Source organism: Cydia splendana, chromosome 4 (genome assembly GCF_910591565.1).
Source record: "Cydia splendana chromosome 4, ilCydSple1.2, whole genome shotgun sequence".
In the NCBI taxonomy this organism is placed as follows: domain Eukaryota; kingdom Metazoa; phylum Arthropoda; class Insecta; order Lepidoptera; family Tortricidae; genus Cydia; species Cydia splendana.
Window position 1 is genome coordinate 1,450,533 of NC_085963.1, and position 15,946 is coordinate 1,466,478.

A 15,946-nucleotide genomic window follows, 5' to 3' on the forward strand; every position below is an offset into this window, starting at 1 on the left:
CCTAAGTACCTATTTTATGAGAAAAAGAGTCCTTCATGAAGTTACACAAGGAACTACTAAAGTACCACTTCTTTAAGCTTCATTGAAGCTTCTACTTTCTTATAATTTTCCAGACATTGTTTTATTAAGACTTGTATCACTAAGCTAAAACTGCAACTCACCAACAAAAACTTACCAAAAATGATCATCTCCGAGCAATTCTCCTTCGGCACCACATCCGGCCTCTTCTTAACATAATACACCGCCTTATTCTTCAAATAACAAGGAAAAGATATCACCGGCACCAATTGAGCAGCATGAGTCAAAACAACCACTAGAAGAACAGGCCAAGGCTTGTCCACGAAATCTCTTAAAGTCGACCTGTGTTCTTCCACGCTTAGAACTCTCGTCCATTTTTCTGGCTTTAACTTTAAGGATTTGACAGCGTAAGATCCTATGAAGTCAAAGCGAGGATCCTGATTGGAGGATGATCCTTGGTCCATGGTTGGTTCAGGTCATAGCTGGTTGATGGTCGGGTAGCGATTGAAAAGGCAGAGGCTACGAAACGGGTCACGCGAGGCAAACGGGTCTTTATGGAGGGATGTCTTTTGTAATGAGCCGACTTTGGATACGTTAAGGTAAAAATTGCTGGAGGGTTGACAAAAAAAGAGTGAATCGTTAAAATCAATAGCGATTTTTAAGTAAGTAGGATAATTATTTGATTATCTCGTGGTGGCTTTATAGGTCAAGATTTTGCGAAACAGTGACCTTTAGGTAGTATCACCATTTGGTAAGGGCCTGAGATGAAGTACACAGAGTCAGTAATAAGCATATTTACTCATTATTAATGCTATATGTTATGGGTTTACATAACATATAGCATAAAGAGAGTCGCTGAGAGAACTGAACCCAGAGTGACCTTACTAGTTACAAGAGAGTTAACGCGGTCATATTTCCTAGCGACTGCTCGTCTCGCTTACAAAGCAATCTCGCTCGTACTAATTTATTGGTGCAAGCGGGATAATTACATTGTGAGTCAGTTGACGCAGTTGATAGCGTCGTATTCGACAAATGGAATAGAATGGATTAGTTTACGGGAAATTGTATCTTGGAAAATTCCCATAGTCGGGCTGTACAAATCCTAGGTACAATCACAGTCATTCGACGAGGGTAGACGGGGGGGCGGGGTCGCGCGCACCCGAGCTGCATGCATCGCTGTCAACGCGATTGTTAGTAGCTTGGTACACGTTAAGGCCGTCGGACCACTATTACTTTTTACACTGTAGGTACAATTTTCAATCATTGTTATTTTCTTAGAACTATTTCTGCGGACGCTACGTCTTGGCAGTAAGTGAGCAGTGCTAGGCACCGGCCGCGCCGCCCCGCCCGCCCAGATGACACTCGCGACTCGCGACGTCGCAAATAAGGTCACCCGCCGACACAAGGCAGAAGCCGCGGCGGATTGCCTTCCATAGGTACATGTACTCTAATAGCAACATACGTCAAACGACGCAGAGAGGCTTTAGCGGTAGACGATGTGGTGGAATATGCTCGTAAGAAGACCCGTTACGAGCTGAAAGTGTTCCAGCTGCGATCGCGTCATTAGGTACGTCCACTTTAGCTCGTTTGTGGTGCGCGTGCCGCGGCCGCTGCTGAGAACCATCGAAAACGCGGACTTCTTAATAAATGTTATTAACTACCAGCTTCTAACAGTTGAGGGTAGATGAAAACATTACACGATCAAATAATGTAGGTTAACGTCAGGTCGTTCAGTGACTGATCCAGGCGGTTTTGTATTTGGTTGGTTAACCAATAAATGTTATAACTACCCGAAAATATACAAATTGATTGTTTACTTTTATTTAAATACCTAAAAATACAGACTATAGCTTTAAGATTTTTATTATTGTATGTTAGTTTGTAAGGTATGTATCTATAGGCCTTAGTTGCCTGAAAGTACATGATATTTAATTTAATTTTAACCCCCGACGCAAAAACTTATTAAGAATTTAACTTGGAACACAAACCACAGTTAGGTAACCATCCGTTTACCGCCGGTGTACACTAAATCATCATTTATTTGCACAAGCAAATAAAATTGAATTCTTGCGGATTGTTTTATTGTCCGTGACAGGGAAAGATATCGTGATCCGTTTTAGTTAAAATGGCGCCCGTCGGCCATATTGATTTTGATAAATATGCTGCTATTTTCTTGTGTAGGCTTTCAATAAACTTTAGTAAGTAGTGTAAGGTACCTGCACCAAGTAAGGCCACCTTCTTTGAGGTTACTAACTTCCAAAAAATACTTTTAAAAAGTAAACGGGTTTAAATATGTTCCATGTCCAAATGTCCGCTAGTACCAATAGACAAAACAGCAAGTTCATATGAAACATAAAAAAACTATGGGCCTTATTTGGTGCTGGTACCTTCATCATCATTATCTTAAGAGTTATTCTCTTGTCGGTGGAATATCTTCCAGCTTTCCCTATCTTGCGCCAGCTCTTTGACTTTTTGATACGACACGACCCCTTTCTTTCACATTAGTTCTAAAAATCTGCGTCTGGGTTTTCATCTACCCCGCTTGCGTCCTATCCGCCCCTACAGGATAGTTAATAAGGTACCTAACTTAGGTACTCTAAATTAACTGTTGTCGTTTTAACACTCAGTTTTATTTTAAGGATGACTCACGTACGTTAGACCGGGCCGTCTCCGGGCCGGAGCTTCCGGCGCATCGTTTTATATGGGAAACATCACGTGATCGCCTGTCATGTCATAGAAAAATAAGCCCCGGAAGCTCCGGTCCGGACACGTCCCGGTGACCGGTCTGACGTGAGTCATCCTTTAGTGTTTCAGCATCTTTCCTGTAGGTACAGTACAAGGTGAATATACTCGTATGTAGGTAATACTGAAATATTTACTAAGGGACCAACCCCGAAATTATGAAATATCAAGATCAGATCAGAATTAGACCTATTGAATATTAGAAAATATTACGAACCGACATTTTTGCGGGATTTCGGAATTGATTCCATAGTAAAAATTGTTCAGTACAAATTCATCTCGTATTATAATAGGTTAAGAGTTGAATCTATACCTTGTATAATAATTTGTTTTGATTGATCAAAGGAAATAAAAAAAAATCTACATTTTCATTCTTCTACGGGGTTTATTTGAAATATTTACTTTAACTACTCGTACCTAAATAATTATTTCTACATTCCCTTCTAAATACTAATGATGAATTTATTACCTATCGGAAGAAATAATGTCAGGGTCATGCAAAATAAATTTACTGTAAAATAAGGTTTCCAATAAATAAATTGTAGAAATTATTAGCGATGAACTAAAAAATAACTCTTGCATAGATAAAACTTGAACTGATCGATCTTCTGATTAGTCCATTTTTTTAAATATATATCCAATGTTGAATAAATAAATCTTTGAATCTTTTTTTCTTTGAACCATAAGTTCGTTTTTGTACGTGTAGGGTAAAATAAGTAAGTGTAAATAAAAACCAAATAAATTCGTAATTATTACATTTATTGATAATGACAGCGATGGTTGACTCGAATTTGCTACTTGGCAAAAATATTTCCACTAGTTAGGAAACTATTTTTGTATTATATTAAAATCTCTTTAAATTATGCTTAAATGTGTAGTTACATAAAGACGCAACCAACTAAGCTACCGAGTAGCTGCTATAAAAGAATTAGAAATACATTTCATTTGTGATCTAAGTGTTATTCAAAAATTTAATTACACAATTCATAGACTGGCAAATAAACTTAAGCTAACTACATTAAAAATAAATCCAACATGATGAAAATATTTAATTATTAAGCTCATATTGAATTGACTGCAATAAATACAACTACGATGTACTTGTAGTTAATAAAATAATAATACAAAACAAAAAATTTCATTTACCTATAAACTATTGTTTAAAACAAAAGCACAGCACATGGTCAGCTTAGTCTAAATAAATTTGAACCTACGTGTAGCTGCTTTAAGGTCACTATTCGCCTACCTAGGACCCATAGTGCACATCCCCCCGCCCTACCGCTACTGGACGTAAGCACACATAGAGTTCAAAGACACATCCTACTATATTTCGAAAATACTTTTATATTTCTTTTTGGATTTTTACACACATTGAGCTGTCCTAGGTTTAAACCTATAGAAAATCGAAGGTACAGACATATTAGTGCATAATTGTTTTCCATCGTATTTTCTCGGAAACGTTCGTATTTATCATGCTACTTCAGTCAACCTCAGTCCTTTTTGTGCCGAGACTGACTGAAATAGCAAGACATACGATGGAAGATAATTATGCACTAGATCTGTAATGCAATAAATGCAAAATTAAGTCGCTAGTTCAAAAATCTAACTTATCATTGAACTACTTGAATTTGATTAATTGTAAAAAAATGCCATCTAAATGGAATGTTTAAGTACAACAGTCTGAAAGCTGAACTACATGACAAATATGATGTCAGTCATACAAATATTACTAAGATTGGCGTTAGATTTGTAACTTTGAAACAGCTCGTTCGATTATTTTTTTAGCTTCTATAATTACTTACAATTATTATGTGAATATACACGATGTGATGAGGCAAGTGTGGGGCTATGAGAAGTGAAATTATTACAAACACTATTACCAGGCGTTACTATTAGTGTACTTTAAGTGTACTTACGATTATTACTGACTAAAAGGAGGGAATATACATTAGATGAGCTAAACTCGGCGTCTGTATAGTAACGTACTATATCTGATATTGCCGCGCCGAGCGAACGAAATAACTAGTTCAACGAAACAATCGGTTCTTAAAAATCACAAAGCCGCCGCCATAAAAAGCCGGTACCATACAATCGAATTACCCTCCCATTTTAAAACGAGATGCTCAAAATTACATTAAACTTGTCAGGAACATTTACGTCAAATATTAGTTTTCCGTGCTAAAATTGAGAAAGGAAGACCGATTAGAAGTTTTGTATGTAAAACCTCAACTCGGTCTAATTTCTTTATTTTCATATTTCTAGTGACGAAAACGAGTACCAGATATCACTACACCTCATAAAACGTCCCCCGCCGCGTCTGTCTGTTTGTATGTATGTATACGTTCGCGATAAACTCAAAAACTACTGAACGGATTTTCATGGGGGTTTTCACCTTGTAGAGTGATCCTTGAGGAAGGTTTAGGTGTATAATTTATATTATATTAACCAGTGCGAAGCCGGGGCGGATCGCTAGTAGATATATATTATATATATTACTTGAATGTTTATGTCAAATTTCATGTTATTTTAGAATGTCGTTCTAAAATGAGGGCCTAACTTCGTTTGTATGGCGGCGGGGTTTGTGTGACTCTTAAACAAAATCCGACCGCACCGTTTTCTACATTTGGAATTAAAACATGTTTAATCTACCATCGATTATTGTTCGAATGTGGATGGAGATATTAAATTTTAGGACAGTTTTTTGTGACATAATTTATTTGAAGTCGATATGACTACATATTATCTTACCACCCATTTTTGTTGCAAGAAACACGAACGGTTTTTTAAAACCACTGTAAATATAGTCAAAAATAATGTGGCACATTTAATTTCGCAAACGATTATATAAGACTAAACCCGATCGCTTTCTCCAAAAATAATGGGCGTTTATACACGTCACAAAACCAGTTAAGTACAAGTCTTTTACAAGGACGAAGTTTTAGACGTTATTTGGACGTTTCTATCTTTGCCATAGGGACAACTAAAGCGAGTGTCAAACGAAATAGGAATCAATTGCTAGGCAATATAGTGTATTTTCGTGTGGCAAGATACTATCACATTTTAATGTGCTTTTGTGTTCAAAAACACGTAACTGAGCGAGTTTTGTTAATTTTTAGTAAAAGCGTTTTAAGTAACCACAGACATTATATTCCATGTGCAGAATATAAAACTGTGCATCCATAGACAACATAAACTGATACATAAATAAATTACAATAACATCTATACCACAAACTATACAGTAAAAAAATCTATACAAAACCATTGATTATCACTGATCACAAAAATTTCATTGGTTCTAAATTAATAATACACACAAAATTCACATATTTACATCTAAAAAGAATTAAATTAAATCACATATTTAAAATGTCCAATTATATTTACAACATAGTCAATTAGGATTGCGATTGTGTCAAAAAATGTAAAATAAATAAATATTTCGTTCACAGAAAATTCGTAATGTCAAATACTATAAAATTGCGATATATGGAAATCTCAAAAGATCTTCTACGTCATCTTATTAATCTAGTCAATAAATGCGAGAAGATCAAATTTCCTAACAACTTCTCAATAAGGGAACAACGTAAACGCATAAAATATTGCTTATACTTATCACACAATAAATTAAATGCCTACATCTGATAACATCAACATTTCAAACTTTTAATTTATCATGCAACAGAAAACTACATAGAAAGCACCATTTGCTAAAAAAACGAAACAGGGTGGTGGACGTATATTTATAATTCGGTCCAAGTATAACCATAGATATAAGTTACAACGGCCATCTTTAAAACTGAACCAATCACGTAACACCTCGGTCACGCAACAACCAATAGCGATTGAGAACTTTTCTCGCGTGTTAATTCCGCGCTGTGATTGGTCAATTTTTACACTGCTACACAAATAAAGTTCGTGCAGTATAGTAACTTATAAAATTGGTAGTACTCTACAAGGTATGGTACGGAGTTACGGACGTGAGGGTGAATTTATTTGCTTCTAGTTTTGGTGCCCACGACGTTTATGCTTTCGCCGCGACTCCTCGATCTGTGTAAGTTGTGTAGGCCTTCTCCTGTAAATAAATGGAAACAATCTACATTACAGTACAATCTCTATTACTACTGCTATAAGTACTGCTACTAAAAATATTAAGTAGGTACTTTACAAAAATAACTTTCTACATTTCTGTATTAACCATTAAAATATATTACTTTCTACTAAATATTTCATTTAAGACGTATTGAAGATGTAAAAAATGTTATTTTATATTTGAAGGTCGTCTTCTACTAATAAAATAATAAATATAATTAATTTTAATTCATTTAATAATTATTATTAATGAATAAAAATACTAAAGATAAAATTACATCAAATAAACTTCAATGATGGCGTAAGAGATGTCAGGAATAATAATATTGTTGGTATTTTATAATTTTTAACCCGAAATCAATGAAAATGTTGGTCCAGCTTCAATCTCTCAAGTCACTCCCGAGAATATTAATTAAATTATAACAAATGTATGGCGGGCGGCATCAGTTTCGAGCGTGTATTTCTTGTCACTGTTTTTGTCACTTCATACGCCATAAATTTGGTTAAGGTTAGATTACGTATGACCGTAGGAAGATGTAGCTCAGTCACGACTCACGATACTGGTAGTTAGTTTACCTCGTCAACCGTCAACTATCAAGTGATTTTACCTTTGCTGCCGGCCCGCTTGAGCTCGGAGTCTCTATACTGGCGGGCGGAGCGGCCCCGCCTGTCCTGCACCAGCTTGTCAGGGCGCACGAAGATGCCGTGTCGGGGTTGGCACTGGAAGTAAGGCGTGCCGCCGACGGAACCGTCGTTATATCTCACCTTTGCTGCCGGCCCGCTTGAGCTCGGAGTCCCTATACTGGCGGGCGGAGCGGCCCCGCCTGTCCTGCACCAGCTTGTCAGGGCGCACGAAGATGCCGTGTCGGGGTTGGCACTGGAAGTAAGGCGTGCCACCGACGGAACCGTCGTTATATCTCACCTTTGCTGCCGGCCCGCTTGAGCTCGGAGTCCCTATACTGGCGGGCGGAGCGGCCCCGCCTGTCCTGCACCAGCTTGTCAGGGCGCACGAAGATGCCGTGTCGGGGCCGGCACTGGAAGTAACGGGTGCCGCCGACGGAACCGTCGTTTTTGCCTAAAAAGATAAAATAAGTGAGTCATGCAAATGTAATATGACCAGTTTGTTAATTGAGCACGCGAGCTCAAAGCGTATTCGTAGGTATTTCTCGCTGTTTCTCTACACGTCTCAATTTTCTACCGATTCTTGTGAAATATTGTAAGCAGGATCGATAATTATGATTTTTTCATTGGCCATGGGGGTTCGCAAGGTGGCAGGTGACACACAGAGCAACTAGTTTTGTAATTTTTTGTCTTACCAGTCGGCGCGTCCAACTCGAGGCCGACCCATAGGCCGTGAGCAAAATGTGCAGGTCCTACATAGGCCACGACGCCGGTGCTGCTGCTCAGGCGCAGGGAAACGCTCTCGCCTACTGTGAGCCAATCGGGCGCTGTGTGTAGGAGCGTTTCTGATGATTCGTCTGCAGGAAAACGGGTAAATCGTTTAATATATAAGGGGAAATGACAACTAGAAATTAAGCGGCTTGTTTTTTAGGATAAAGAAAATTCTTACTTTTTATTGCCTTGAGAAGATTAATCTAAAAATAGTCCCAGTAGTTCGTGTAGTTTTAGTTAAGTAACTCTTTTTCGAGCTCGCCCTGGATAACATCGTCTAAAAGCGTAGGGGTTGAGATAAAGGAGAGTGGAGGAAATAGTTATTTGTACAACAAGAGATCAAAGTTTGATATTTCTTCGAGTGCTTATTTTGCGTCCCGTGCAAGGGAAAGATTCTATAATGGGTTCTTTCTTAATAACTATAATTTAGAATCTTGAGCGTAGTAAGGGATTCAAAAGCGCACGAGATGTAAATAACTTTGATCTCGTGTAGTACACAACATTTTTCACCCTAAGCAGTGAGAAAATGCCTAGAGGGACAGAGATAATAGAACCCAGGTATATCGAACTTGTATTAGACCCCGCATGTTGAAATTACATTTGACTATAAAGGTCACTTGAATGTCATTTTATCTCACTCAGTGAGCAAAATAGCATTTTGCTCACTGAGTGAGACAAAATGACTCAGTGAGCAAAATCGCATTTTGCTCACTGTTTTTAAGAAGCAAAGTACCCTTGTTCGAGCTGCTGAGGTGAAAAATAATTTTATTTCGATTTTTACTACAATATATATCCAAAATAAGTCGTGAAAAAGCCGCCGATACGCTTGGTAGTATTAGCCCGAGTGCGATAGACGAATATGTGATATTGGACCCTCCGGATAAGATATTAGAATCCATTTTAGAACTTACCATCTCCAATCCTCTCAGTAGAAGACGCCGGTGTGTCGTGTAACGTCTTGTTAAGGTTGTGCACATGCTGGCCCGGCTCGACGGCGGAGCGCGGCCGCCCGCCGGGGTGCGAGGCGCGCGCGCCGCTGCGGGACGAGTTGGTCGCGCGGCGGCGGACCACCTGTGGATGACACATTTTGTAGGCTTCCGTACCCAAAGGGTAAAAACGGGACCCTATTACTAAGACTAACAGACGATGGCGTCTGTCTGTCTGTCACCAGGCTGTATCTCATGAACCGTGATAGCTCGACAGTTAGAATTTTCACAGATGATGTATTTCTGTTGCCACTAACAAGAAATACTAAAAAGCACGGAACCCTCGGCGGATGAGTCCGACTCGCACTTGTCCGGTTTTTATTATTTTACGACGAAACTGAGACAATATGATTTCAGAAAGACTGTATACAAAAACGTTTCACGTTGACGTTCAAAAGGGATCGACAGATTTATTTACTGTATTGTTTTGCAAACATTTTGCGATGCTTTAACGATGGTTGAAAGAAAGGTCTCTCCATGTGGGGCTGTTTTATTTTGTCAGGGGATTTTAAATGTTAAATTTACAGTAATTAAAAAATGCAGAGTGACATGACAACGAAACTTATATAATTTAGAAACTCAGAAAATCTGATCAAAATTCCGCTCATTATTGTAAACACGATCGAGAATCCCGATTGTCCTAAAGTCATCACAATATTGCATTGTCGCACCGGTCTAACATAAATACCTACGCCAAATTACCTATTAATAATACCAATAGACAAAATTAGTTTCCAAATTTTAAAAACGCTTGTAAAACATTACCTTGCCAGCCGGGAGCTGTGTTTTGACCTGGTCCCCGGAGGTCGAATCGCTTTCACCAACTGAAGAAGCTTCTCGACTGCGCTCTGTTTCGTGGCTTTGTTCTGAGCTCACTGATTCTACATCAGCTTCTACAAAAAGAAAGGAAAAAACAATGATTTATATGGCCAGCAGGTTCCATTGAATCCCACTCATTAGGAATGAATCCCTCCAATTCCCAGCAGTAACAAGTGGGACTCATTTCGTCCCACAATTATCCTCATTACTGACAAGTGAGAGTTTTTGTCACGTGTTCTGACGATGATATTATTACTATGGTATTTTTAGAGATGTCACGAATATTCGGCTACTATTCGGTATTCGACCTATTCGGCCTTTTTGCCTAATATGCGGTATTCGGCCGAATGTTGCCTACTATTCGGCCGAATACGGAATATCTATTGCACCTACCTAAAAAGAAAAATTACGCAACAAAAATAACCGCAAACCACTATATTAAATTTTAACATGTTTTCTTGGAAAGTTGTTAAATACGAAGACCCTGTTTTTAAGCATTTGTTGATTACAAGTAAATTTATTTTTATCATCGGTCTGATTTGGTTGACTCTAACTACATTCACTAGTTTTGAACAACAATTACACTTTAACAAACTTAAGCTTTTTGCCGAATATTCGGCGCTTCGGCCAATAGGGGCCAGATATTCGGTATTCGGCCAAAACCACTATTCGGGGCATCTCTAGTATAGTAGTAGTAGTAGTAGTATTTTTATTTTGTAAAGTCCGAATTATTATTTTCGAGACCGCGTTATTGAAATTAAGGGCCCAATACAATCTACGACTATTCTCTTTCAGACTCAACCTACCATACTTCTTAGCCTTGCATTTTAAGTTCCATTTTCATATTATTAACTTACCTCCCGAGATTTCATGCTCGCCATTCACGATCTGCTCCGCGGGCGGGCTGGCAACACTCAAGTTCTCAACAGGGATCGCGCCCAATGGATCCACCATCCCGTTTTCGCAGTCCCTCATGAACGGGTTGATCCGCCGGCCGCCGGGCGTGACCGGGGTCTTCTTCTCGTACGACGTGTCTAGCTCGTGTTTGGACTCGACGATGTCGTTCTTCAGTTCGCTGTGAATAAAGTCATTTCATTACTTCTATTCAACTTTTATATGTTACTAATACCGTAATTAGTGTAGAACAGTTGTCGTAAAGTTTAATCAAATCGAATCATTATGCCAATAAATAAGAATCGTGCACGTTGGCGGGTTAAATCTAAAACTAAAATCTGACATCGACACTACGCTACTACCTATAAGAAATTGCTGCGTGCCACATTCGCCCTTGTGTATTAGAAAATTTAAACTGGACATTGACATTTGCGCCAATAAACAGTGGCCTATCCCACAAAACTTACAATTACAATTTTACAAGTGTCAAGTTACAAGTTTGTAATAATACAAATATGCGTACCACAAAATATACAAGTAACAAATTTGTAGTGGAAAATTCTTACAAATATGTAAATTGTATCGACAAGTCTACAATTTATTGTATCACAAAACTTTACATACGTTACATATATTTTCCGGAAAACGTACAAATTTGAAGCTGACAAATGTTTTGTGCTACATTAAATTGTAGTAATAATTATACATATATGTAGAATTGTAAGTACCTACAAGTTAACAATTCTCTAAACGTGTGTCGCACCCTCTTGCTACAGTTGCTAATATACGTATACTAGTAATTGCAGTATATTTTATCATATTTAGCGATTCCAACCCTTTGTACCTACCACGAAATGTTTAGTTCAAGTAGCAGTGATAGTGAAGAAGAATAATTATAAGACATCCTAGGACGTATAGAGGACGTATAAATTTAACTTTGACCATAACGGATTTTACATTTAATCAGCGGTTCAGATCAGTAGATAGATCACTATATAAATATAATTAATGTACTTAAATCTTGCGAATTGCGTAGGTATTTAAAGTGAAACTACCTTCAACATTAAAGAAGAAAAATAAATTGTTACATATTTCATATTTGTAACATTACAATTTTTCGCTTGTATCAACAATTCTACAATTATGTAGCTGTCGTGACATACCTTTATTCTTTGTGATACGCTTTCACAAAAATGACATATTTGTATACCGCAGACTTGTAACGAAATACATATTTGTAATTATTGTGGTACATTTTTTTGTTTACAATTTAACAAATTTTGTCGAATTGTACACTTGTAAAGTTTTGTGGGATAGGGCACAGGGGTCTCCTGTATTGTATTGCCCTTTAAAATTCGCTCACACTCCCTATCTTTCAAAGACAGAGTGAAAATTTCAACATGAAGTTCATTTTATAGGAAAACTTTAGCACTAGTACTTTAGCACTTATCGTACCTGATATCGTTGCGTAGTTCAGTGATCTCAGTCCTCAGCCCAGCCATGGAAGTTTTCGTCCTAAGTGCATACTCCGACTTATCGAAGTCTGGCGTGTCGTCGACGGACATGCTGCGAATGGACAGTGTGTCGTCGTTCGTCAGATTCGTTGAGGATACTGCTTGGGACCCTGTTACAAACAAATTGGTTAAGAATCACTGCACAATTGATTCCGGAACTCAAAAGGTTAAGCATAAGCCTGGAACTATAGTCTGTCATACAACTTTGTCAGTAGAAAAAGGCGCGTCAATTTTTCTATGGGACGATAACCCTTCGCGTCTACACTTTTTTATATTTGCCGCTTTTTTCGACTGACGGAAATGGCTTGACAGACTATAAGTAGTATAGTAGTGTTTCTACTTGATAAAAACAAAATAAATATTTTTCTGAAAAATATTTAATTTGTTCAAATACTTCATAGACTATAAGTAATAATAATTTGTGTAATTAATCGTTTGATTCAATCTTTTTACATTACAGCTACATCAAAGCTATTTAAATAGCAAACGCACATCTGATTGCAAAAATTTAGAAATTCATACATAACGTAAGCCGGCTCTAATCTATCATTTCTCTAAACAAATAGACGATATAGAAATAATTTTATCTGATGTTAGAAAAACAGCCCCAAAACACAAATTCTAATACATTAAAGTTTGGTGTGGGTTTATATACATTTTTTACTACAATCTAGTGTGGAGAGTCCTGAATCCTCAGAAAGCTAGGATACCTACTTTTCATTACAGAAATCAACATTCTCCGCAAACGGAGTCACGGACACGTATGTTTTGTAAACTGCACTTACCATAGCCGCTGGATGATATCGAGGGCGAGTTCTTAGTAGGCACCCTCTCGCAAGCGAGCTCGTGGAGCGAGTCCAACGTCTTCGACGTCGGCAGGAACCCGCGCGATGTCCGTGCTCGCTGTCTCTGTTCATCGTTTCATAACATTAGTATTTTTGGGACACTGGAGACATTGGATAATTTTATTTATTTACCAATTAATTAAAAATACTTTAGTGGGCTAAATTTTAACCCTTTAATGAGGGCCACGTGCACCCTCGACGCTGACCCGAACCGCCGTACAGGATGAACAACCACCGTTCATACTCTTCGTAGTAAATATATATGTCATACTGAACAACGTTTATTATGGGAAAAATATCGAAATTGGGAAAAAAGATTTGGCTGTTTCATACATTCCGACTGATATGATCTCGCTGATTTCTATGGAACAGCCAAATGTTTTTTCGCGATTTCGGCATTGGCCTTATAATATAACTTGTTCGGTATGACCTATAAAGTCACTACGCACAGAACGGTGCTTAAAATTTCATCCTGTATAATTCGTTAAAACAAACGTATGGACAAAGAATGAATGTGTCGTGTCCACTTAGAGACATCTCAATCACACGTAAAGCAATTCTGCTTGAAACTATTTCAACTTACAGGTAAAATCAGTTTTCCAAATAAGTCACAACGTTCAAAGGTAAGAAACCATTGGTAGCAATCCTACCCACTTGACCGTCCGACGATAGCATAGTATCCGAAAAAAATATGCTCTTAACCGTCCGCGGGAACCTTACTATCCAAAGGGGTGGAAGAAAGAATTGATTTTAGAGCCATCTAACGGAATATTTCGGCGTTATTTCCTAATTCTCTTGATGGGACAACGTAGCCTAATAAAATAGTTAGCCCTAAAAAAAATTAGATGGCAGTGTAGTCATAATTTTTGTAGAAAGTTGTGAATGCGCTGCGCGGGGCGTGCGTCGCTAAAAAAACCCGGACGGTTGACAGGAAAACAGTCTCGCGGGCCGGACGGTTGAGTGGCTACGTACATGTTCCCTTGGCGTGGTAAGTGCGTCGGCAGCAGACTCCGGCTCCGAATGGGAATCATCATCATTCCTCCTGCCTGGCTCCTCGTGCAGGGTCGTCATGCGAAGACCCAGCTTACCACTGGCTGGGGATGCTGTAAGATATAACGTTGTTAGAATAGTGTCAGAGTAAGTTGAAGGCCCCATGGCTGTTGGTATCTTTACGTCGGAAAAATGTCAAGAAGAAGCATAGGATTGCCACATTTGATTCCCGATTTGTTGGAAAAGCCATTAATTTTCAATAAGTATAGTTAACATTATTAAATTGCACAACGGGACTTAATCGCGTATTTAAGTCCCGTTGTGCAATTTAATAATGTTTAATAATCGTGAAAGTTTAAATAAGTATAGTTAACAACTAATGAACAAAAGTTTACGTAAAGAACTTTATCATCCACCACGGGATGATAACAACCATGGGGAAACTAGAAGGTGCGGTAGCATCTACTTTCAAACACTACAGCATTTGTAAAAGCTATGAATGACTTTAAACAACTGCATTAAATAAACAATTTCTAAGCTGCACTCATATTTCCTTTAATTCTTAAGTTTACTGAATGTGACAACAGCGTTATAAATGTACCTATAAAAAGTGAGATTCTTAAACCATAACAAAATTAGCTTTATTTACAAAACTATAAATATTTGTGATGTCTAAAAATTTAACTTAATTTTATGCTTAATTTACTGCAACACTTATAGTACAATCTTTAGTATATCTTTCCTAATTTCATGCTTATGATCGGTTTCATGCGAATGATTGATTTCTGTGTGAGCAAATAAAATAAAACAATGTTAAAAATTACAAATACAATCCACATATGCCTACAACATTGTAACATTGTAAACATGATACAAAAGTGTGGGGTACAAATTTGCACGCACGTTGGGATCATATTATATTGGCCAGTGTCAAAAAATGTCTTAACGGCGGCCACTTTTTATAATTTTCGGATCGAGTCTATATCTCAGATTTACATAACTAACTACTATTTAGTTAGTTATTGTAGGAATGGTGGCCTCGGTGACCTTTACTAAATCAACTTTTTAGGCAGGTGGTCATTTTCATTATGCCATTCCTGACACATGCATAACAATGAGGGAATATTTAAGCAATCTGTATCCTCAAACAATTCAGTCCTAAAGCATTTAAAATTCTACACCGACAACACTGATCAACAGGCGTCTTGCCATTGGTCAAGCGCGTATCTATCGCGTTAATGTTGCCAGCTTACACCTGTAAAGATGTAACTTGTAGCTTTTTCATGGGGTCCGTTTATGTTCTAAGGTTCGAGTAGACTTTCTTGTCGCTTTCTTGTTACTTATAATTCACACAGTGCGATCTCTTGAAGATTTGCGGATATAACAGGTATAAGATGGCTTCAATACTTGCAACGGTGCTTATTATCTACGCGAACGTCGTCCAACTAAGTTAAAAAAAAATCACATGTACGATGATAAAAAAAAGAAACTCTTTGAAAACAAGCCACACTAGCGAGCGTCTAACGTAACGTACACTTGTTCGGCGTCTGCAGTCGCAGTGAGTTCAGGTTCAAATTCAAGTTTAGGAACGTTGGCCGAGCTGCAATAGAAATGTTAGTGGGTTTTCAGTTATTAAAGCTAACAACATATGGAGT

The 15,946-nt window shown here is 37.9% G+C and overlaps 2 protein-coding genes across 2 annotated transcripts in view; both read right to left on the reverse strand.

Moving 5' to 3' along the window:
- Positions 1 to 641, reverse strand: part of LOC134789609 (dynein beta chain, ciliary) — a 36,868-nt gene extending 36,227 nt beyond the window's left edge. Inside the window, exon 1 of the mRNA XM_063760180.1 lies at positions 176 to 641. Coding sequence (XP_063616250.1) covers positions 176 to 482 — 307 coding nt within the window. The 5' untranslated portion in view covers positions 483 to 641. The remainder of the gene's footprint in view (positions 1 to 175) is intronic.
- Positions 642 to 5,196: 4,555 nt separating this feature from the next.
- The window catches only part of LOC134789726 (kinesin-like protein KIF13A), a 262,918-nt gene continuing 252,168 nt past the window's right edge, over positions 5,197 to 15,946 (reverse strand). Inside the window, exons 30-39 of the mRNA XM_063760358.1 lie at positions 15,826 to 15,891; positions 14,274 to 14,404; positions 13,242 to 13,365; positions 12,398 to 12,566; positions 10,906 to 11,123; positions 9,995 to 10,122; positions 9,155 to 9,314; positions 8,168 to 8,329; positions 7,774 to 7,926; positions 5,197 to 6,834 (exon numbers count right to left, since the gene is read on the reverse strand). Of these exons, the coding sequence (XP_063616428.1) occupies positions 6,752 to 6,834; positions 7,774 to 7,926; positions 8,168 to 8,329; positions 9,155 to 9,314; positions 9,995 to 10,122; positions 10,906 to 11,123; positions 12,398 to 12,566; positions 13,242 to 13,365; positions 14,274 to 14,404; positions 15,826 to 15,891 (1,394 nt within the window). The 3' untranslated portion in view covers positions 5,197 to 6,751. The remainder of the gene's footprint in view (positions 6,835 to 7,773; positions 7,927 to 8,167; positions 8,330 to 9,154; positions 9,315 to 9,994; positions 10,123 to 10,905; positions 11,124 to 12,397; positions 12,567 to 13,241; positions 13,366 to 14,273; positions 14,405 to 15,825; positions 15,892 to 15,946) is intronic.